The following is a 22987-nucleotide window of genomic DNA, read 5'->3' on the forward strand; positions in this document are numbered from 1 at the left end:
TTCATGTCTACCTCTTTATGATGAGACTGCAAAAAAATGCAATGGTTGTAATATGAGCTAAAAGTGGCCAATGCCTTGGCTGAACTTGCGCCACTTGTAAGGTTCTTCTGAGTGCTCCTTTTCAGGCAGGTGAGGGCAAGGGTCCAGGCGGACAGTGGTAGGCTCCAGGGACGTGTTCTCTCGCGCTGCCTTAAGCTCTTTGTTTACCTGCCAGAGAGATGCAGCACCATTTTACATGAAATGTCAGTGTAGATCTGGCTGCCTTCTGCAGCTTTGCAAAAAGTGCAAGAGACCACAACAGTTAAATCATAGTGTTGGAATGGACCTTGGAATCACCCAGCAGCTGCTCTTCAGAATCCAGCTCTGTACCATGGGTTTCGGGGGTCGTGCATGTACAGAAGCACTAAATCGTGCTTTGCACATGCGCAGAAGCACCGAATTGCAACCTGCACATGCACAGACGCGCCGCTGTGGGTTGCGAATGTGCATCCCGCACGGATCACGTTCGCAACCCGAGCATCCACTGTTTAAATATCTACTCTGTTTAAATATCTACTCCCAGTGCTCGCCCCCTATTGCTCTAGAGGGTTAGAACTAAGAAGGAAATGGCAAGGAAGCAGAATTCAGCCAAAAACTCACTCAGAAGGAAATGGCAAGGAAGCAGAATTCAGCCAAAAACTCACTCAGTTTTTGGTTGAATTCTGCTTCCTTGCCATTTCCTTCTTAGTTCTAACCTTCTAGAGCAATAGGGGGTGAGTCTGCTCCAGCTTCCACTTGACAGCTTTCTGATATTTGAGGACCACTGTTTCATTTCGTCTGAAACTTCTCTTTTTCCAGGCTAAATGGAGAAGCTTCTCCACTATCACCACTTGCCTGTCCACCAGACCAAACAGAAAAGCCTGGCAGAATTATATTAATAATAGGCAGGTGCCTCAGTTGTACTGCTGCCTGTCCAGGCATTTTATTTATTAAATTTCTATGTCATACTTCAAGGATCATAGCCAGCCCTGGTCTTTTGAAGGCTGCATTCAGCTTGGCAAGTATGTGTCCCGTTCTGGGCACTACAGGTTAAGGATGTTGACAAGCTGGAACGTGTGCAAACTAAGCCTTATGAGGAGCAGTTGAAGGAGCTGGGTATGTTCAGCCCAGAAAAGAGGAGACTGAGAAGTGATATGATAGCCATTCTTAAATATCTAAAGGACTGTCACATGGAGGATGGAGCAGGTTTGTTTTCTCCAGTTGCAGAGGGTAGGAACCAAACCTATGGATTCAAGTCACAAGAAAGGATATTCCAACTAAATATGAAGAGCTTTCTGAAAGTAAGAGTTAATTCGACAGTGGAGCAGACTCCCACAGCTTTGCCCAAATCTAGACCGCCAACCAAGTCAGAGTAAAAATCTACATTTTCGTAACGTGAACCAAATGAATTAGCTGCACCAGAAAAGGTGCTTCCCACTGCCCTAGTAGGTAATGATTGCTGAGACACAGGAACACAGGGAGCAAAGCTGTCTTATACTAAGTCAAACTACTGATACACCTAACTCAATATTGCTTATGCAGACTGGCTGTGACTCTCCAAGGGTCTCAGACAGAGGTGTCTCCCAGCCCTAACTGGGGACGCTGGTGGTTGAACCTGCATTGCTGCTGAGCTACACCCCTCACCATGTTAGACTTCTTCAGGCAGGTAGCCATCTTCTCATTCAGCCTTTTCTCTTCAGCAGCCGTTTCCTGCTTCCTCTTTTCCTCCTCTGGTGCTTCTAGCTCATCATTTTGAATGTAGAAATCTTTGGGAGAACTACTTCCTTCTGACTCTGAACTGTGGGAGGGTGGAAAAGGGCAGATAGCAAAACATAAGCTTTGTGGAGGAGGATGTGCCAAAGGCAATAGCAAGGCAATGCAAAAATATTAGCACTGGAGGTTTCAGGCCCACAGGCTACGTGCTACCCCATGCAAGCTGCACTTTGCAGCCACCAACACTTACGACCTTTGAGAGCTAAAGGTTGTCTCCCAGTTGTTTAAAACTTCAGATCCTTAAGGATATAATCTTTCTTGAACATCCATTGCTTTTCTGTCCTGTGCTTCATTCATGCATCTTTGGTACCATTATGCCATTCCCCTCTCCTGGTGAGAGGGGCATAGACTAGACTAGAGGCCTTCTGGAAATCATAATCATAACATCATTTTTATTATGCTTTCAAGTATTTTAATCACTTCACAAGCATGTAGGTGCAATCTTTAAAACCACCCTCTAGGGCAGGTGTAGCCAGTGAAGCCCTCTGAATGTTGTCGGACTCCCATCATCCCTGACAACTGACCCATACTGGTAGGAGTTCATGGGAGTTGTAGTCCAACAACATTTGGCTGCGTAGAGCTTCTCTATCCCTGTAAAAGCACATATGGTGGTTGCCCCAAGGTGGATGAAGTGTTGCGGAGATATCTTTGATAACTGAACAAACCATTGCTCCATCTTTCCACCTGGCACCTTTGAGCCTGGTCAGTGGGTCCCAAAATGTTTTGGGCCACTGCCTCCTTGGTTCCATAAACTTATCTCTAGTGCCCCCTATCCCATAAATAACATTATCCAGAAGATTAGAACACAATAAGATTCAAAACATTAACAATTGCACATTTATTTGAATAAATGCATGTTTACTTGAATAAATCCAATTAAAACTATATAGTTTAATTAATTCAACATAATTTATTCACTTGATTCAGTGATGCCAGCTTTTCAAGGTCTGATAGTCATTTACACCTCCAGCACTCCTTGCCACCCCCTTACCTTTTAGCGCCCCCCAACCCCAGTAATTCCCACCCACCCAAGGGGTGACACCTCCCACTTTGGGAACCACTGCTGTAGATGGAAACAGAATGGGCTAGAAAAGTAAAAAAACCTCTCATCTCTTAGCAGCAGCCATGGGCTCCATTGCCAAATCCTGGAAGATAACAATTTCAAATGCTGGCATATTAGGGTTGGCAAACTGCTCTTCTTGAAAAGATATCTCATAAACCAAAAGAAACTAAAGGACAGAACTTGAATGACAGATTATTTTTTTACTATTGCACAAATACTGTGTGGCACTCAGTTACACAATGTCACCAATATATGTAAACAACTGGTTTGTCTGAGACTTTTTAGAACCTTTATTCACAATAATGGATCTCACAAGTGGAGACTACTTTCATTTTTACACATCTTTGTTATTTGTAAAGGGAATCTTTGTATGAGTCAAAGCTTTATTAACCCCCTGGAGCTGTGCTACATCTTTGTACATTTGTCCTTCCAGGCTGTGACGCTCCACGGTTTGCATTTTTTATTATTTGTTTTATTTCTTTCCGTTATTGTTTGCACTTCTTAACAAAATGAATAAAATGTGTGGGGGTTTTTAAGGGCACCAGGTTGGCTACCCCCACTGTAAGGTTTCATGCCCCTCCCATATTGGCAGATGGAGGGACTAAGGACAAGGGGACTGCACACAACGTAATCATACTGCAATCAGGAAAGAATCCTTTTTCTAGCAACAATGGCTCCATTTGAGGTGGTAACTTGCACAGGGTGAAAATCACCCAAAGACACCAGTGGAGGAGCCTGGTTTTATGGCACCATGTTTGTGCTCACTGCTGTACCTTTTGTGGTTGGCTGAGGCCTCAAATATTGGGCAAGCTTTTAGCCTCCGGTCCAGAAGAGCTTTAGCAAGCTCTCCAATTTTACTGTCAAGGGCAGACTGTATGGGCTCTCCTGGAAACAAACTATTGGCCAAACTGTGGATCTGAAAAAAGAAAAAAAGGGGGAAAGAAGAGAAGTGATTTCAACTGAATGGAATTTTTTCTTTTACGACTACTACTACTACTACTATTATTATTATTATTATTATTATTATTATTATTATTATTATTATTATTACAGTATTATTAAATGCAGTGCTCAGGTAGAGGAAAGATTCCCTTCTCTATAGGCATATGGATGCAGCAAGCATTCTGAAATGGTAGAAGACTGCTCAGGAACCCTAAGTACATTTCATGGAGCTCCCTGATTAAAAAAAAAAAGCAACAGCCATCAATGCCTCCCCCTTGCTTTACACCTTTCTGCTCACCTGCCCTTCTGCTTCCCCCTCCCCCTAATTTCCAGAGGCCTGTCCGAGGGCAGTGTCAGGTTGCCCCTGATTACAGGACCGGGTGAGGGGAGGCTTTGCATTAAGGCGTAATGAAGATGGCGCTGTTATGCAGCAGGTACCTCCTCCCTTGTTGGGTCCAGCAGGAAGGCTGTAATAAGGTCCTCCTTGGCTCCCATTGTCTCCTGCAGAAACAGACGGGTCTTGGTTCGGTGCATGTAATACTTCAGCTCACGTGGGTTATTCTCAATAGCCTGGGAGAAATATGCTTCGGCCTGTGGGTATCGACTGAAAGCAGGGAGAAAACACCTGTTGCCATATTGGCTTACTTTATTATAATTGTTAAAGGCCTGGTTATAGAGGAACATTTTTGCCTGGTGCCTAAATATATGTAATGAAGACGTCAGGTGAGCCGCCCTGGGGAGAGCGTTCCACAAGTGGGGAGCCACTGCAGAAAAGGTGTGTTCTTGTGTTGCTACCCTTCGGACCTCTTGTTGAGGGGGGCCCACGAAGAAGGGCCTCAGATCTCAGGGTCCAGGTCGGTTCATATGGGGAGAGTTCGTCTTTGAGGAAAGTGGTACCTCTGGTTGTGAACGGGTCCATTCCGGAGGCCCGTTTGCAACACGAAAAGCCCGCAACCTGAAGCGCCGTATCTGCGCAGGGGCACAGCGCAATTTGGTGCTTGTACGAAAGTGTGGTTTTGCGTTTCTGCACATGCGAGAGCGGCGAAACCCGGAAGTAACCCTTTCCAGTACAGTCATACCTTGGGTTAAATATGCTTCAGGTTGAGCATTTCCAGGTTACGCTCCGTGGTGTCCCAGAAGTAACGGAATGTGTTACTTCCGGGTTTCGCCGCTCACGCATGCGCAGATGCTCAAAATGATGTAATGCGCAGAAGCACCGAATCACGACCTGCGCACGCACAGATGCGCAGAAACGGGTTACGTTCACTTCAGGATGTGAACGGGGCTCCGGAATGGATCCCATTCGCATCCAGAGGTACCACTGTGCTTCCGGGTCGCTGCGGGACACAACCAGAAAAAAACGTAATATGAAGCAAACGTAACATGAGGCATGACTGTATTGTGGTCCTGAGCTGTCTAAGGCTTTATAGGTCAAAACCAGCACCTAAGAGGGCTGCTGTAAGAACAACTGAGATGCAACATGCTTTGGGCATTTAGGACTGCCTCCTCCAGACATCATTGAGACTCCAACTCCCATCATCCCTACCCATTGGCCATGCTGGCTGGGACTGAAGGGAATTGGGCGTCTAGCAACACCTGGGGGACCACAGCTCTGCTATTATCGTGGTGGTTGCTCATTTATTTTCTCTGTTTATGCTCCCAGTGCGTAGCATGAAGGAATTCCTAAATAAGGGGTGTATAAAATGTCAAACCACACATAAGCAAAGGCCTGTCTTTCCCCCCAGGAGTTTTCTGGTAAATGTGCCGTTTGCAGGGACACCGCAAGATTACCTAAAGGATTCAGGGCACAGGCCCATGATAGAGATTTGCATAGCATATCCATGTGCTATATATTAGATGTTGTCTGAGCAACCAGTGCTGTGCTTTTCAGGGAAGAGGATCCTGGGTCCACCACCAAAGACCCTGGGTTGCCCCCCCCGCCCCATCCCGCCAACCTCAGCATACCTCTCCCTGAACTCCTGCAGCCCCATCTCATCGTACAACCAAGCTGCGCGTTTCTGGAGGCTGGGGTCGAAAGGCTGTAAATCCAGGGCTTGCTGATAATCCGCCATTGCAAAATTCAGCTCACCCAGTTTAAGGAAGCAGTCTGAAGGAGAACAGCCAAGAATTCACCGGCAGCAAGCACAGGTTGTTTTCCTCTGTTATTTTAATTATTGGTTCAAAAGGCACTTTCAGCGCACACACGCACACACACACACACACACACACACACACACTGAGCTGTGGCTCAGTGGCAGAGAACCTGCTTTGCATGCAGAAAGCCACAGGTTCAATCCCCCGCAGAGATTGTAAAGCCTGGACAACTGCTGCAAGTTTCTGCCTGCCACCCCAAGCAAAGAAAAAGAGGATAGCTCCCTGCCTCAAAGATCTTACAGTCCACAAATTCAATCCAGAGGAGATGAGCCTCTTGTTCAAATGGGGCTCTATAGGGAAGGGGGGGCAGAATATTATAGAGGCGTACAGGTGGTGTAGAGCTTATTCAATCAGAAGTAGAGCCTCTGATGAATGCCAGCTGCTGGGCAGGAGCAGGGGCATATTTCATGCACTGCTTGTGCGCTTTCTGGAAGCACCCAGCTAACCACTTCGATGAGATGGACCTTTGGCCTGATGCAGCAGGACGATTCACTCCAGATTCTTAGCTACTAAGCATGAGGAGAACTCAGAGATGTGCCTGCTGTCCTTATTTTATTTTATTTTATTTTATTTTATTTTATTATTTTATTATTTTATTTTATTTTATTTTATTTTATTTTATTTTATAACCAATTAAATTCTGTCTCACAGAAACTGTGCTCCAAGGACTACATAATCCTACAAGCTGCATAGACATATTGTGCCAATGAAGCCTATCTGCACAATTTATTTTGCTTCTGCTTTCCCTGGAGTTGGAAGGCTCACTCCCCGGCTGCTGGGAATCTCATTTAGCTGAGGGCCCTGTCTGGCATCTAGCCTAACTCACAGAGTTGTTGTATTGAAATGGGATGGAAGGGTGGAAAAGCATAGGTGCTTCCTCAAGCTCTTTGAAGGAAGGGTGATATAAAATGAATAATAATAATAAACCATTTCACACAATTTCAATGAAGTCTTTGCAGCCCTAACTTGCTCCATCAAAATTCAAAGCTGAGCTACTCAGTGAGATCTAGCGCCCACAAAAACACCGCATTTTGGTGCTCCCACCCACATCTACACAGAACTAGACAATATACATGAGCCCCTCACCTCCTCTGTTGACATAGAGCCCTTTCTCATTTTTCTCCCCCGTGATGGCTTTATTCAGGAGGAGCACCGCCTCTTCGTAGAAGCCTTTGTCATAGCAGTGTACCGCAAAGTCGTTATAGGTGAGGAGCACCTGCTTCTGGGCCTCCACGCAAACCTCGCTGCCATCCTCCTCTCGGCTGAGCTCCACGGCTCTGAGGTAATCGCCAATGGCTGCATCAAAGTCTCTCAGCCTTCTCAAGATGTTTCCCCTGCAAAAGGGATCACAATAATACATCTCCTTGGGAGAAGCGGCTGTGGCTCAGAGGCAGACCACCTGCTATGCATGCAAAAGGTCCCAGGTTCAATTCCCAACATCTCCAAGTAGGATTCGGAAAGACTTGCTTTCTGAAAGCATGGAGAGCCTCTGCCAGTCAGTGAAGACAGTGCTTAGCTTTGTGAATCAAAAGTCTGTCTTGGTATACAGTCATACCTCATGTTACGTACGCTTCATGTTACGTTCTTTCAGGTTACGTCCCACAGCAACCCGGAAGTACTGTAAAGGGTTACTTCCGGGTTTCGCTGCTCGTGCATGCGCAGACGCACAAAATGACATCATGCGCATGCGCAGAAGTGGCGAATCGCAACCTGTGTGTGTGCAGACGTGCCGCTGCAGGTTGCGTTCTTTTCATGTTGCGAACGGGCCTCCGGAACGGATCCCATTCTAAACCGGAGGTACCACTATATAAGGCAAGTAAAAGGTGACATGACAGAAGATTATGCATGGTGTGGGGAAGGTGGATAGAGAAAAGTTGTTACCCCTCTCTCATGACAGCAAAACTCATGGGCACCCAGAGAAGCTGAATGTTGGAAGACTTGGAAGAGAAAAGATACAGCACATAGCTGTGGAACTCACTCCCACAGGAGGCAGTGATAAAACAAATTCATGGAGCAGTGGGCTGATAGCCAGATGGCTCTGCTCTGCCTTCACAGTTAGAGGGAGCTATATTTCTGAACCCCAGTTGCTAGAAACCACAGGAGGGGGGGAGAATGCTCTTGTGCTCAGGTCCTGCTTGCAGGTTTCCTGCAGGCATCTGGTTAAGAACAGGGGCTGGACTAGGTGGGTCATTTGCCTAATCCTGCCAGGCTCTTCTTACAGCAGCTTCTTATGTTCCCAAGAATGGGGAAGGAAGGGTGCTAATGGCTAGCAGTGAGCTGGGAGCGGTAAAGAGCACAGGGCACAAGGACCAAGGAAGCTGCCTTATTCCGGGTGAATAACTCAGTGCCACTTACTCTGACTGGCAGCAGCAATCCAGGGTTTCAGACGGGTATTTTCCACTTCTGAAAAATCTACAGGGAGGTTAGGTATACCTGAAGGAGCGTCTCCACCCTCATCATTCTGCCCGGACGCTGAGGCCCAGCTCTGAGGGCCTTCTGGTGGTTCCCTCACTGTGAGAAGCAAAGCTCAGGGAACCAGGCAGAGGGCCTTCTCGGTAGTGGCACCCACCCTGTGGAACGCCCCCCAATCAGATGTCAAAGAGATAAACAATTACCTGACCTTTAGAAAACATCTGAAGGCAGCCCTGTTCAGGGAAGTTTTTAATGTGTGACATTTTAATGTATTTTTAATCTTTGTTGGAAGCCCCCGAGAGTGGCTGGGGAAACCCAGCCAGATGGGCGGGGCACAAATTAATAAATAAATAAATAAATAAATAATAATAATAATAATAATAATAATAATAATAATAATAATATCTATTATTAATATCAAGCTTTGTGTGAGCTGTTCCACCATATGGATCACTTGTGAGCCTACATTAAGCAACCAGGAAATGGCTATGGTTTGTCAGCTACACAAATAAAACAAGGACTGTTGAGGCTTTTGGGGGGTGGGGTGGGGCATGAGACACAACAGGGGGGCACAAAATTATGCATGGTGCTGGGAAAATAGCAGAAGAAAGGCTTCTTGCACCATGGTTGGCTGCCTCTAATAATTTCAAGCCACAAAATGGAAGAGGCTTCTGGCAGGGGAAACCCTGAGAGGTCCAGACCTTCAAACCGTGCTGAGATGGTGGGTACCTGAAGAGGAAGTAGTCTGCCTGCAAGGGGTTGTGGTCAATGGCCCTGTTGATTTTCAGCAGGGCTGCCTTCAGGTTTCCCTTCACTGCCTTGCTCACAGCTTGCTCCTTGAACTTCTGAGCCTCTTTCCTCAAGCGCTCCAGCATCAGCAGAGCTTCGCTGTGCTCTGGGTCCAACTCAAGGGCATCTTGGAGGTTGTGGAAACAGAAGGTGACCTATGGAGAAGGCAGAATGCTATCTGGAACCTGGGCTCATCCAATAAAGAGGGCTTCTTCATCAAACTCCATGTGGTGGCAGGTCATAGAATTGTAGTGTTGGAAAGTACCTCAAAGGTCATCTAGGCCAAACCCCTACAACGCAGGAATCTTAACTGACAAGATGCCCTGACAAATGGACACCCAACCTCTGCTTTAAAAGCTCCAAAGAAGGAGAGTCCCACCCACCTTCCGAGAGAGTCCGTTTCACCATAGATTTAAAGCATAGCTAACAGACATAATTTCTCCCAAAGAATCCTGGGAATTGTAGTTTCCTCCCCTCATAGAGCAACAATCCCCTGTACCCTCAACAAACCACAGTTCCCAGGATTCCTTGAGGGAAGTCATGTGCTTTAAATGTCTGTGGGATGTGCTTCAAATCTATGGTGCGGATCTACCCCATAGCCAAGACTACAGAATTTGCAGCCACAGGAGGTGGTGACAGCCACCAACTTAGAAGCTTCTAAATAAATTTATAAAACATGACGTAAGACCAATTTATGGAGGACGAGCCTGTCAGCAGCGACTAGCCACAAAATGGCACCTCCAAGATCATGGAGCCCCTAAATACCAGCTGTCGGCAGCGGGATAGGGGTGGTGGTGGGGAACAACAGCAGGAGAGGGACTGTTGCATTCGTGTCCCGCTTGGCTGCAGTGGGAAACAGAAACCTGGACAAGGCAGGCCTGTGGCCTGATCCAGCTGGCTCTTCTTATGTTCTTCCCTGTTAGTTACAGTTAGCCATAGAGAAGCAAGCAGAAATGGCACAGAGACTTAAAAAGTGGCCTTAGACCTGGTCGGTAATTGTCCTTGCAGCCCAGGGGTGGGGAACCTCAGGAACCTCTCTTTCTCTGGCCCTCAGAACTTCCCCAAGGCCTTTACACTCTTTGCTTGGCTGTGAAGTGTCCCTGTACTCTAATAAGTCCTTGCCTGGGTGGAGGATACAGAGTAATGGAGGGTGGGGCAGGGGTGAGTGTGTGTAGTGAGCGGGTATTTACAGCTCTACCTCGTGTTGCATTTGCTTCATGATACATTTTTTCAGGTTGCGTCCCGTGGCGACCTGGAAGTACTGGAAAGGGTTACTTCTGGGTTTCGCCACTTGCGCATGCGCAGACGCACAAAATGACGTCACGCGCATGCACAGAAGCAGCGAATTGCGACCCGCAGATGCGCAGACGCGGGTTGCGTTCCTTTCAGGTTGTGAACGGGCCTCTGGAAGGGATCCCGTTCAAAACCAGAAGTACCACTGTATTCAATTTTGCCACCCACCAGTATTGCATGGACCTCGAAAGGCTCCCCACAAACGAATGTGGCCCTCAGGCTTGAAGGGATACCCCAACCCTTCTATCACCCATTATGATCTAATCCAGGGGTTCCCAAAGTGGACTCTGTGGACAACTAGTGGCCCGCGAGCTTCATGCAGGTAGACAGTGGAAGAGCGTGGCCAGGTGTGCGTGCAAAGAACAGCAGGTGCAGCGGCTGCTCAGGGCAACAGGTTGACAGAACAATTGCAAGGAGCAGAGTCAATACATGGGAGCAAAGCAAGCAGAGAAAGGGGAAGAAGACGTGTGGGAATCGTTGGTTTCCGCTGATTTTAATTGCATTTTTCTTGCTTCTTTTATTTCCTATTATATTAACATTCAAATTCTGTTTTTTAAAAACATGCTTGTATTTAGCACAGTGCATTTTGATTGCTAAACATGAGGCAGAAAAATAGTTAAATGGTCTGCCAAGACCTGGGGAGATGGGAGATCCCTGGTCTAAGCTCTCAGTTTGGGAATCCCTGGTCCAACCAGAACTGGCAGCGGCTCTTCCATCACCTTTTCCTCCACCTGGTCATCGCTTGCAAATGAAAACCAACCTGGCCAGCTCTTTACCTTTCCAAAGCACTGATAGAGTCGAGCCCTCAGGACAAAGAGATCTGGATTCTTTCTCTCCTGAGCAACTTCTTCATTGACCATCTGAAGGCAATCATTGTATTTTTTCAGGGCAGCGAGGCAGGCAATGCTAACGAAACAGAAAGGAAGAGCAAAGCCATGAATCTGAACCTGTGTGTTCACAGGGTTCTGCAAAGGTCACCTGGCCTGCTGAGGAAGAATGGGAGGAGGAGGCAGGTGGGAACACAGACCCTGAAGGCATGGACCTCGTTAGAGGAACCACACCTATAAATTGGAGCTTTCCTGTTTGTATATGGGGGGGAGATCCAGATCAGAACTGCAATGGTGGGAGGTAATGGTTTTTTAAAAATCCCCTCCACTACCCCTTACAGGAGGATGCGGGTGGCACTGTGGGTTAAACCACAGAGCTAGGACTTGCCAATCAGAAGGTCGGCGGTTCGAATCCCCATGACGGGGTGAGCTCCTGTTGCTCAGTCCCTGCTCCTGCCCACCTTGCAGTTCAAAAGCACGTGAAAGTGCAAGTAGATAAATAGGTACCAATCCGGCGGGAAGGTAAACGGGGTTTCCGTGGGCTGCTCTGGTTTGCCAGAAGCAGCTTAGTCATGCTGGTCACATGACCTAGAAGCTGAACGCCAGCTCCCTCGGCCAAAAAAGCGAGATGAGTGCCGCAACCCCAGAGTCGGCCACGACGGGATGTAATGGTTAGGGGTCCCTTTACCTTTACCCCTTACAGGAGCCCCGCCCAGATCACTGGGCCCCTCTCTGTTGTTTACTTTTTTTCTTTTTTAAAGCACAATTGCCTCTTGGTTAGATTACTGAAACACTTGTTTTATATGTGGGGATGCCAATGGAGATGGTTCAGAAATTTCAGCTGGTACAGAATTCAGTGGCCAGGTTACTCCCCAGCACAAGATGTTTTAAGCATATAATGCCAATCCTGGCCCAACTGCTCTGGCTGCAGTGGCTCCCCATTTGTGGAACGCTTTCCCCAGGGAGTCTCACCTGGTGCCTTCATTTCATATCTTTAGGCACCAGGCAAAAATGTTTCTCTTCAACCTGGCTAATTAAGCAATATATGGCCTTTTAAACTGTGGAGGGAGAGTATTGTTTTGTTTGTTATTATGCTATCTTTTTTGTTTGTTTGTTTTTATACTGTAAACAGCCCTGTGCTCTTGGGTGAAGGGCAGTATAGAAATTTAATAAATAATTAATAATTTCACAAATAGCGCCGTGTCTAGATGGGCCCCTGAAAAGCAGGCCTCAGTTACTACTGTAACAAAAACGCTCCCTTTCCCCTGGCGTGGCAACAAGTCCCCTTGAGGTGATAAAAATGTGGCTCTCAAGAGGGATCTCTTGCACTCTAATTTACTGTTTCCTCTCTGGAGGAAGAAAGACTTAGAAAGCGGATTTGTTTTTTGTTTGCAATAAACCAGGGATAGCTAACATAGCAATCTCCTAGGTTGAGGGGAGATGTCCACAACATCTTGAAGACACCAGGTTGGCTCAACCTGTAATGATCTGTTAAAATTCCATACTAATAAAATACTTTAAAAAAAAGAAAAGCCTTCGTTGTTCAATCATCCTAAATTTAGTGCACACTTGCCTTTGCCAATTTTGGTGCATAGCTGTCAACTTTTCCCTTTTCTTGCGAGGAATCCTATTCGGCTTAAGAGAGTTTCCCTTTAAAAAAGGGAAACGTTGGCAGCTATGACCTGGTGCCCTCCAGGGACTGATGGGACTTCTAGTCCAAAACATCTGGAGGGCACCAGGTTGGCAAAGGCTAGTACTATACAGTGTGCAGTGTTGTGCCAGATGAGATTGAGACCCACCAACATTCTTGAAACTCTTCTGCTTCCAAAGGTGTATACAGTGGTGCCTCGCAAGACGAAAAGAATCCGTTCCGTGAGGCTCTTCGTATAGCGGTATTTTCGTCTTGCGAAGCAAGCCCATTGACAGCTTAGCGGATTAGCGCTATTAGCAGTCTAGCGGCTTTTAGTGATCAGCTGTTAAGCGGCTTATCAGCGGAACAGCTGATAAGTGGCTTAGCGGCTTAGGAAAGGGGGGGAGTGAAAAAAACCTGTGGGAACTCGCAAGATTTTTTCGTCTTGCGAAGCAACCCCATAGAGAAATTCGTTTAGCGAAGCGCCTCCAAAACGGAAAACCCTTTCGTCTAGCGGGTTTTCCGTCTTGCGAGGCATTCGTCTTGCGGGGCACCACTGTATCTTTTTCTCTGTTGCAAACCCAGTGTTACCTCCTCATGCGATAAAGCTTATTCTGAGGCTGAAGTTCCGAGGCACGAGTGAAGGATTCGAGAGCATCCAGGTAGGCACTCTGCTCATACAGACACTGGCCCTGAAAAATTATTATTATTATTATTATTATTATTATTATTATTATTATTATTATTATTTATACCCCTTCCTCCCCAGTCAGGACCGGGATCAGGGTGGCTAACAACCAATAATAAAAACAAGCTGATTGAAATACAACTAAAAAACAAGATTTAATTAAAACAATTAAAACATTAAAATGCAGCCTCATCACAGGAGGAGAAAGGAAAAAACAAAAGGGGGGGGGGAGGGAATCAAATTGATTCTAAGCCAAAGGCCAGGTGGAACAACTCTGTCTTACAGGCCCTGTGGAAAGAAATCAGATCCTGCAAAAAACCAGAACCATCATAAAATTCTGGAGTAAATAGCCGACACAGCCCAGGACATTCAGCTCCCTGAAGTAGGGTGGCATATTTTACAAGGTAGGCCTCTTGCCCTCAAGTGTGGGTACATCGTACACATGTTAATCTGGCACTTGAGGCAAAAAAACAAATAAGTCCCCTGATGTCTCACCCCATCCTTGACAGTAACAATACATTAATAATAAATTAAATAGCAAAACAACCTGCTGCCCTTTCAATTCAGGCAGAATCAGCTGCCTGAGGAGGCTGCCTCACTCCACCTAACGGTAGGGTGAAAGGAACAGGAATCGTGCCATGGTCCATTAACTTTTCATAGAAGCACAGAATCTTAGAGTTGGAAGGGACCACAAAGGTCATGTAGTCCAACTCCCTGCAATGCGTGACTCTTCTGCCCAACATGGGAAGCAAACCCACGGCCCTGAGATTAAGCGTTTCATCTCTGTTTAAACCCATACCCTCCCTTGGTTCCACCTACTAGGTGCCCAAAGCTGTTAATGAAAACAATAAATAAGTACAACCTAACAAATAACACAATGTGGCATGGTGTAGTGGTTAGAGCACTGGGCTATGATGGGCAGAATCAGGTTCAAATCCCTACTAGGCCCTGAAGCAGGCTAGGTAATCTTGGGCCAGTAGTCATCTATCAACCAAATCTACCTCACAAGGTTTTTTTGAGGCGATTTTTGGCTTTTCATAGACTTTTACTATGAAATTAACAGGAACTGTGAGATAGAGTCAGCACAGTCAAAAGAATGTTGCTTCTTCACACAGCACACACTTAAAACTGTGAACTTCATTGCCATGAGATGTGGTGGGAGCCACCAACTTGTTGTTTAGTCGATAAGTCGTGTCCGACTCTACGTGACCCCATGGACCAAAGCACGCCAGGCACTCCTGTCTTCCACTGCCTCCATGCGCCAAAAGTGGTTTAGTCATGTTGGCCACATGACCCAGAAAAGCTGGCTTCCTTGCCAAAAAGTGAAAATCTGGACACAAAAATCTACACTTCCGACATGGGTTGCCATATGCCCGGGCGCTGTTACAGATGACAGAATCCTGGGTATGTCCGGGAAATTCCGGGTGTATGACAAGCCTAAATTAGAGTTTACCTTACTGTGGTGTATGTAGCTTCAGCACTGAAGCTGAGTTCCAGCATGGAAGAAAGGCAGGATGCAAATATCAGAAAATAAGGAGTATTACACAATATTACAGTCCCCAGAAATAAACAATATTACCGCCCCCAGAAATGAAAAGCACGGTATCAAAAACTCTGTGGATTCTCTATTGATTATAAAGTGGTGCCCCGCAAGACGAATGCCTCGCAAGACGGAAAACCCGCTAGACGAAAGGGTTTTCCGTTTTGGAGGCGCTTCGCAAAACGAATTTCCTTATGGGCTTGCTTCACAAGACGAAAATGTCTTGCGAGTTCCTGCGGTTTTTTTCCCCTTCCCCCCTTTTTCTAAGCCGCTAAGCCGCTTATCAGCTGATCCGCTAAGCCGATAAGCCGCTAAAAGCCACTAAAAGCCGCTAAGCTGCTAATAGCGCTAATCCACTAAGCCGTCAATGGGCTTGCTTTGCAAGACGAAAAAACCGCTAGACGAAGAGACTCGCGGAACGGATTAATTTCGTCTTGCGAGGCACCACTGTATTCAGATCCAAAATCAAACACAGGATACACACACACACACACACACACACCACAATTTAAACCTCACAATGACCTGGCAAGGGAAGTGCAAATGATGAACACCAGCCAGCACAATGGAACCCAGTTAGCTTCATGTCTGAAGCTAGGATTTGAAATCACATTTCCCCGGCTCACTGGGCAACTCTGGCTCTGCTTTTGCATGTGAAACAGCGTCATTTAACAAGCCTTTTGTCAAACCACAATTATGTGATTCCCTCAGTGGGTGGGGGAAACCAATAGTGTGATGCTGGTATACATTTGTAGGAGGGGACGCAGAGATGTGGCAGGGAAGCACTGAGCAAGCTGTGGAGGGATGCTGATCTTTATCTGTTTACCTGGAGGTGAAAAACGAAAGCAAAGCGACATCCGATGTCCTCCTGATGTGATGACACTATATAGGCCTTCTGGAGGTGTAAGGCAGCAGACTGGAAATCGCAGAGCTGGAGAAGAGCTTCTGCCTTCTTCTCATACAGTTCTACCTGCAGAAAAGGACTGTCTGTGGCGTCAAAATGCCCCTACCCTTCCAGATACAACAAACAAACCAAGGGTAGCCACATCTGTCCTGCTTTTCCCAATTCCTTCCCAATGCTGGACTGGAAGGAACACAAGGCTCAGCCTCTTACCTGGCAGACGCTTCTCCCTCCCAGAAAGGGAAGGTCATCTAGGAGCTCTTGTCTTAAGAGACTTCTCGGGAGCAACCTCTCTTTTCAGCAACTGGGAGTAGGGCTGCATGCCAATTTGGACTGGGCAAGGCCAAATTTAGGACAGTGCAAGTGGTTCCCCATGCACAGGGTGCCAGGTTGAGGGGGTGCAAAATTGAAAAGATCCATAATTGAGAAGATCAATTTGGGGGTGCCAAATTTTGGCTCTGCACATGGCACAATATTACGAAAGATTACAAAAGTCTGCTCCTGGTCTGGGCAACCTGGGACAGATTCAGTTTGGGTTTTGCAGCAAGGGTGGAGAGCTTCAGGCCACGTCCACCTAGCCCAGAATTATCTACTGTGGATGGCTCCCTTGGCACATGAGGGGGTAGCCTTATCAAGGAGAAGAAGGCTTCCAATGGCTACTAGCGACAATGGATGTATATTAGAGGCAGAAGACTCCAAATGCCAGCTGCTGGAACTCACAAGTGAGGAGAGTGCTGTTGTGATCATGTTCTGCTCATGGACTTCTAAGATAGGGTTCCCGGTTCCCGGGGACAGTCCCCGGATTTGCAAATCTGTCCTGGGACAAATTCTGTCCCCGGAATGTCCCCAGATTTGCAAATCTGTCTCCGGGAAACGTGGCAGCAGCCGCCTCAGCAGCCCAGAGCCAGCCTGGTAGCGCAGTTGGCTCTGGCTGCCTTCAGGAGCTGCTTGCTGCCGTGGTGCCCGCCATTTTCCTGCACCACAGCAGTGAGCAGAGAGCAGCTCCTGAAGCCAGCTAGAGCCAACTGCACTGCCAGGCTGTCCCCTCCTGGGCAACGGCCATCCGCCCGTGACTCCCAAGGCTCCCCTGATCTGTCAAAACGAAGGGGGAAGGAGATCAGGGAAGGCTTGGGAGTCATGGGTGGGTGGCGCGCCATTGCCCAGTTTTTCAAAAACTCTGCGCATTTATGTTTCACGGTGCAAAAGAAGGGCTTTGCACCTTTATACAATAGGCATGTTCTTGGGCCAAGGGTCTTTTGCCTCACCATCCCCACTACTGACTCCCTACTCAGCTTCAAAAAAAAAAAAAAAAAAAAAGTGTCCTCGGATTCATTGAAAAAAATCTGGTAACCATATTCTAAGAGGAACCCTATTCAATGCTGTGGGGAGGAGGATGCGGGACCAGATGGACCTCTGGTCTGATCCAGCACGGCTCTTATATTCAGTAGACGGTCTTGTGAGCCTGAACAATTCTCAACTCTACCTTATTACCTTGTTAGGATCCAGGTTAAGGGCTTTGGTATAGCAGGTGATAGCGTTTTCCCACTCCCTCTGAGAGAAGTATTCTTCGCCTTTATTGCAACTGTAGACGCAAAAAAAGAGAGAAAGCCACAGTTGTTAGCACCAGCAACACAGCAGCAGCAACACACCACCCACTTCTTGACTAGAAGCCATCTTGAAGAGCCTGAAAAGAACTATAGTCTGCTTCAGCCATAAAGCTATTCAGTAATCTCTGTGACTCAATCTATATCAGAGGTGAGGAACATATAGCCCTCTAGATCAGTGGTTGTCAACCTGGTCCCTACTGCCCACTAGTGGGCGTTTCAGGATTCTAGGTGGGCGGTAGGGGGTTCTACGGCACAAGCTGAATCCTTCCATCAAGCACTGGTGGGCGGTAAGGAAATTTTACATCAAGAAAGATGCATTAGTGGGTGGTAGGTATAAAAAGATTGACTACTCCTGCTCCAGATGTTGCTGGAATGTAACTCTCATCATCTCTGGTCAATGGCCATGTTGGCTGTGGCTGATGGGATGCAGAATCCAGCGACATGGTTAAAGCTCCTACTGTAGCCCTCTGTGTATTTTTGGACTATGAACTCCCATCTTCCTAGCCTTCTAGCTGTGCCAGCTAAAGCTGATGGGAGTCCAGCATCATCTAGAGGGCACCAGGTTGGGGACAGCTGGATCAGTCTGTCCGGTTAGCACTGGGAAGGCTGAGTGACCTGGGACTAGTCACCACCTTTCTGCCTAGTCTACTTCACAGGGATTTTGCAAGGCAAAAGCAGAGGAATGGTGAAAAGAAACCATGCAAGCTACCTTGAACAACCCGGAAGAAAGTTGTAATTAATTAAATAAAATCGCACCAATCCATAGTCAACATAAACCATGGTTTAGAAACAGACTGCAAACAATTGTTTCTGATTCTAGTTTGCCTGCTGACTGCAAACTATAATTTGGTGTTGTGCCCAAACTGAACCACGTATAAAGGAGAGGCTTCTATCTGCTTGGGTAAAACGTGTTTTGGTTTAAACGTGAGAACACCACGTGCATATTACAGAGAATGGGCGACAGCACTCACTGCTCATCTATTTTGTTCTGCAGGATCCCTTCAAAAGTCCCCACTTTGTTGGGGTTCTTAACATGTTGCAAGGTCTTAGCAGCCCCAAAAATGCGACTGATCTTTCTCTGCCGGGCTTCCTCAAGCTTCTCTTCAGTGACTGCAGTAGGGAAAAACTCCAGGTAGACTGTTGACATCTTCACTTCCTGTGGGAGAAAGAGCCACCACAAAATGAATGAAGCAACCTGGGAGGCTGCCTTACACCAAGGCAGCCCATGGTCCATCTAGCTCAGTAATGTCTACACTGACTGGCAGCAGTTCTCCAGGGATCTGGATAAGGGTCACTCCCAGCCATTTGCGTAGCCAGGGGGGCAATCAAGTAAACAAACAAAAATACATAAGTAACTGACCAACTGCATCACAGATAACTCGGTTCTGCCCCACCCTAACAGAAATCCTGGCTATGCCCATGCTCCCAACCTCACCTGGAGATGCCAAAGATTGAATCTGGGACCTTTCTGCATGACTGCAGGATGGAACACCATTCTTTTGGGTCTCTCATCTACTCCAGTGCCTCCCCAGCTGCCCTCTGCTAGGTTGCTTTTTGCTTCTGTCTCACCTTCACCTCCTGTGCCTCTTTCTCGTTCTCCTCCTCCTCCTCATCCCACTCCATCGTGCCTGCCTCCTGGATCTCCAAGTCCTCCGGTTGCTAAGCAAACACAAAAGCAAACAACCCTTCAGGTGCTGCTGTTCCTAGAACTGCCACTGGGGGGGGGAGCCAGATAAGAATCCGAGCATCCTCAAGTCTTTCTAGGACTGGTGATCTGAGGTTGTGTGAATATGCTTTGCTACACATGCACAAAGACCGTTGACCCTCTTTCTTTCTTTCTTTCTTTCTTTTCTCTTTCTCTCTGTCACACCCACCCACACCCACACGTTAGAAAGTCCCTGATCTCCCAAGCATTAGGTCTTGTGTGTGTCCTGACTCGATTTGCAGTACGAGATGGTGGTAATTATAATCCTTTGTTTTGTTTGCTAATTTTGGGGCTGGGGGGGGGGGATCTGCCCAGCCTTTTCGTAACAACGAATAACGGTTTTCCAGTTGTCCTGTGCTTTCTAGGCGTGAGCTCAAGTGGTTTTGCATTGCCCCTGGAAAACCTGGATTTGACCATTGAATTGGACCAAACAGCAATCTGTGGAAGACCCAATTGCTGTAAAATGCAGGTTTTCCTGGGGAAAGCGCTGGGACTAAAAACAAAACAAAACCACTTGGATGTGGAGTTTTAAAGCATGGGTCTGTGCCTAGAAACACGGCACAAAAGAAAGTCTGAATGAGCCCTCAGTTTTGTCTCTCTACCATTTTCAGATAGGGGGCTTAGTAACTGTTGATAGTCTTATCGTTTCATGGATTTGTCCAGGCCCCTTTAAAAGGTTTGATTTTTAGCCATCACATCTTGCCTCGGTGAGTTCCACAGTGCCTTGGCTGTACGGCGCAGCTTGATTTTTTCTGGGGGTACTCTAGAATATGCAGTGGCACCCATTTTTCTATTAAAAAAAAGCACTGTTTATCATTAATATTTACATGCCACAAATCCTACATAATAAAAAAAGGTGGTTAGATTTGCCACGTAACTTTTTGTTGCTTTTAATTATCTTGCAATCAACAGAGACAAGGTCTCATCTTCCACCAGCACTTCCTGGTTGCATCTCTCAGTTTTGCACCTGGAAACTGCTTTGCCCTTCCAGGTGTTATTGGGCCCTAAAAGCATCACATCCACGCCATACATTGAAAGCACTCTCATTCCACAGCGGCTATGATAGTGCTAGCCCAAAAGTAGAAAAGCAGCATGATACCAACTAAAGAAGAATGGCAAGACAAATGTATGGATTACGCTGAAACGGCCAAATTAACTGAGAGATTAAACGATAAAGATAATAGATACTTCAAAAAGGAGTGGGAACCAATTACCATGTATTTACAGAAATAAAAAGGGGGGAAGGGGAAAAATAATGTATTTGATTACTTGGATTGATAATTGTTATGTTGATATTGTTTAATAAAAAATATTTTAAAAAGAAAAAAAAAAGAAATAAGCTCATTAGCAGGATTTGACTAAACACTTACAGTTACCAAACAGAATAAAGAAAGGATCTAATTTAGAGAATACAATATTAAGATATAACCAAAAAGCAGGGGAAATTATTATGCAACAAACCAGAAGAGGAAATTGAGGGAAGTCGTAGCGGGGAGGGGGCTATTTGGGTTTGTTTTTATATTTGAGATGGTGCTATTGTGATGAAGATAAAAATGTAAAAATCAATAAAAACTATTTTTTAAAAAAGCAGTCTCATTCCACTTTTAACAGTCGAGGCGTCCCACAAAGAATCCTGGGAACCGCGGTCTGTTAAGGGTACTGACCTTGCGGACATACAGTTTCCAACAACCTTTAAAAAAACTTCCGTTCCAAAGATTCTGTATGTCTGTTAAAGGCGGTGGCATAAAGGTCGCCTTTGGGAGTTTTCGCCCACAAGAAAGATGGTGTAGAACTCTTCAAAGCCCACCTAGTGACGTATTCACGCCCGGACTTCTGCGATAGGTCGCAGGCGTGGATGACGTCACACTGACAAATGAAGGCGGTGAGCCGGCGTTCTCCTCAGACTGAGGCGAAGACCGGAAGTGTAACATCAGGGGCGTCTCCGGCAAGGAGGTGGGGGGGGAGGCTGATGTTGCTTTTTCGGCCCCTTCAGAAACTCCTTAGTTGGACTATGAATCGCCATGAAGAGGAACTGCGAACTGCTGGGAAGCGGGTGCTGGTAAGGGGGAGCGGGGGGAGAAGACGACGTATTTGGGGGGATGTTCCTTCCTGTTCAGGGCAACTGCTTCCGGGTTATAAGTGGGGTCGCAAGCAGTCATAGGGATACAGTCGAATGAAGAGATAGGGGTTCACACATCACTTCCTACTTTGGGTAGGACAACCCTCCATATGCGGGGCAAGGGTGGCGGAAGTATCGAGAGGCGAATGAAATAAAAGCAAATTGGACATCTGGGGATTGCTACTCAGCAGTATGAGGCAGCGTGTGTCTGCCTGTTTGTGTCACATACACAGGCGTACTTACGTTTATTACAGTGGTAAAAATAAAATAAAATACCAAAGTCCTCCTGTTTGCTGCCCTGGTGCCATAGCTGTCAACTTTTCCCTTTTCTTGCGAGGAATCCTATTCGGAATAAGGGAATTTTCCTTATAAAAAGGAAAACGTTGACAGCTATGCCTGGCGCATATCAAGGGCTGCTGTAGAAGCCGAGGTGGAGGTTATAGAATATTCAGAAAAGCAGCATCTTCAGCAGCTGAAGGATGTTACATATGAAGAATATTCTCCATGCTGACCCACTTGATGTTCATGTAAAGCTTATATATAGGTTTTCTTATTCTCTGTTCTCGAACTGGACTGCCATCTGCTGCAATAAATCAGAGAGGTGGTGCTTCTCAGATACCTGTGGCCCTAGATATGTAATTGGACTGTCATAAGCCCCAAAGATAGATGATTGTGGCTGTGCACATGCCATACACTTAAAACCTCTCACCCCCCCCCAAAGGATTGTGGGAATTGTAGTTTGTTTAAAAGGTGCTGGGAATTGTAGAACTGTGAGGTGCAAACTACAGCTTCCAGGATTTGAGGGAAAGGATCTATGCTTTAAATGTATGGTGTGTATGAGCCATAGCCTAATAACCGTTGCAGGACTACAGGGTCCCCATTCCTGGCAAGGCGCCTTTGGCTATTCACCACCTTACCTTTTCCCTGCACACTGAGCCAGCTTTCCTGCTTACTGTCCTTGATGGGTCTCACTTGCAGGTGGCAGGACTGGGCAATCATGGCCTGTGTGGCACCCGCCATAGTGTGGGCATGGCTGTCCTTAATCACCTGGCTACCAAGCTGAGTGTGGCTGACCAGTGGAGAAAGGACAAGCGTTGTTGTGCAGATGTCGCATTCACCAGCCTGGGAGAGGTGGAGTTGGTGCTGATGAAACCCCGTAGCTTCATGAACATCAACGGCCGTTGCGTAGTCAGTGCTGGTAAGAAACAACCTTTTTATTTTCCTTAACCTGTGCAGCAGAGCTCGTCTTGCCCTCTCTCAGTAAAGTACATGCGCCTACATGGCAGACAGGTAGAAACTGACATGAGGGGGATACCCACCCATAGGCACCCTGGTTCTTACTCAACCCAGCAGAGCAGAGGTGGGAAACCTACCATACATGCCTCCAGGTGCCATTGGACTACAGCTGCCACTGTCCCCAGCCATTGGCCATGCTGGCTGGGGCTGATGGGAGTTGCAGTTCAGCCACATCTGGAGGGCCCCAAGTTTCCCCAAGCACTTCAGCAGAGAGTAAGGCATCCTCATTG

The 22987-nt window shown here is 46.8% G+C and overlaps 2 protein-coding genes across 6 annotated transcripts in view; one reads left to right on the forward strand and one right to left on the reverse strand.

Annotated features, from left to right (window-relative positions):
* Positions 1-21287, reverse strand: TTC16 (tetratricopeptide repeat domain 16). 5 transcript variants are annotated; one of them, XM_081847594.1, is made up of 14 exons: positions 21150-21287; positions 19207-19296; positions 18609-18793; positions 17522-17612; positions 15956-16099; positions 13493-13593; positions 11221-11350; positions 9092-9306; positions 7037-7284; positions 5762-5903; positions 4235-4400; positions 3628-3770; positions 1663-1816; positions 1-207 (listed from the first exon to the last, which is right to left on the reverse strand). In XM_081847594.1, exons 2-14 carry the CDS (start codon positions 19258-19260, stop codon positions 58-60), a joined length of 1923 nt encoding a protein of 640 aa, XP_081703720.1. In that variant the 5' UTR covers positions 19261-19296; positions 21150-21287; the 3' UTR covers positions 1-57. The 5 variants fall into 5 exon arrangements, with proteins under 5 accessions (XP_081703720.1, XP_081703718.1, XP_081703722.1 ...); XM_081847592.1 differs by lacking the exon at positions 21150-21287 and adding an exon at positions 21007-21102; XM_081847596.1 differs by lacking the exon at positions 21150-21287 and adding an exon at positions 21033-21051.
* Positions 21216-22987, forward strand: part of PTRH1 (peptidyl-tRNA hydrolase 1 homolog) — a gene marked incomplete at its 5' end in the record, with an annotated part of 9774 nt that continues 8002 nt past the window's right edge. Inside the window, 2 exons of the mRNA XM_081847802.1 lie at positions 21216-21401; positions 22440-22659. Coding sequence (XP_081703928.1) covers positions 21216-21401; positions 22440-22659 — 406 coding nt within the window. The remainder of the gene's footprint in view (positions 21402-22439; positions 22660-22987) is intronic.

The sequence above is a fragment of the Podarcis erhardii genome, assembly GCF_964252035.2.
Source record: "Podarcis erhardii genome assembly, chromosome: Z".
NCBI classification, from domain to species: domain Eukaryota; kingdom Metazoa; phylum Chordata; class Lepidosauria; order Squamata; family Lacertidae; genus Podarcis; species Podarcis erhardii.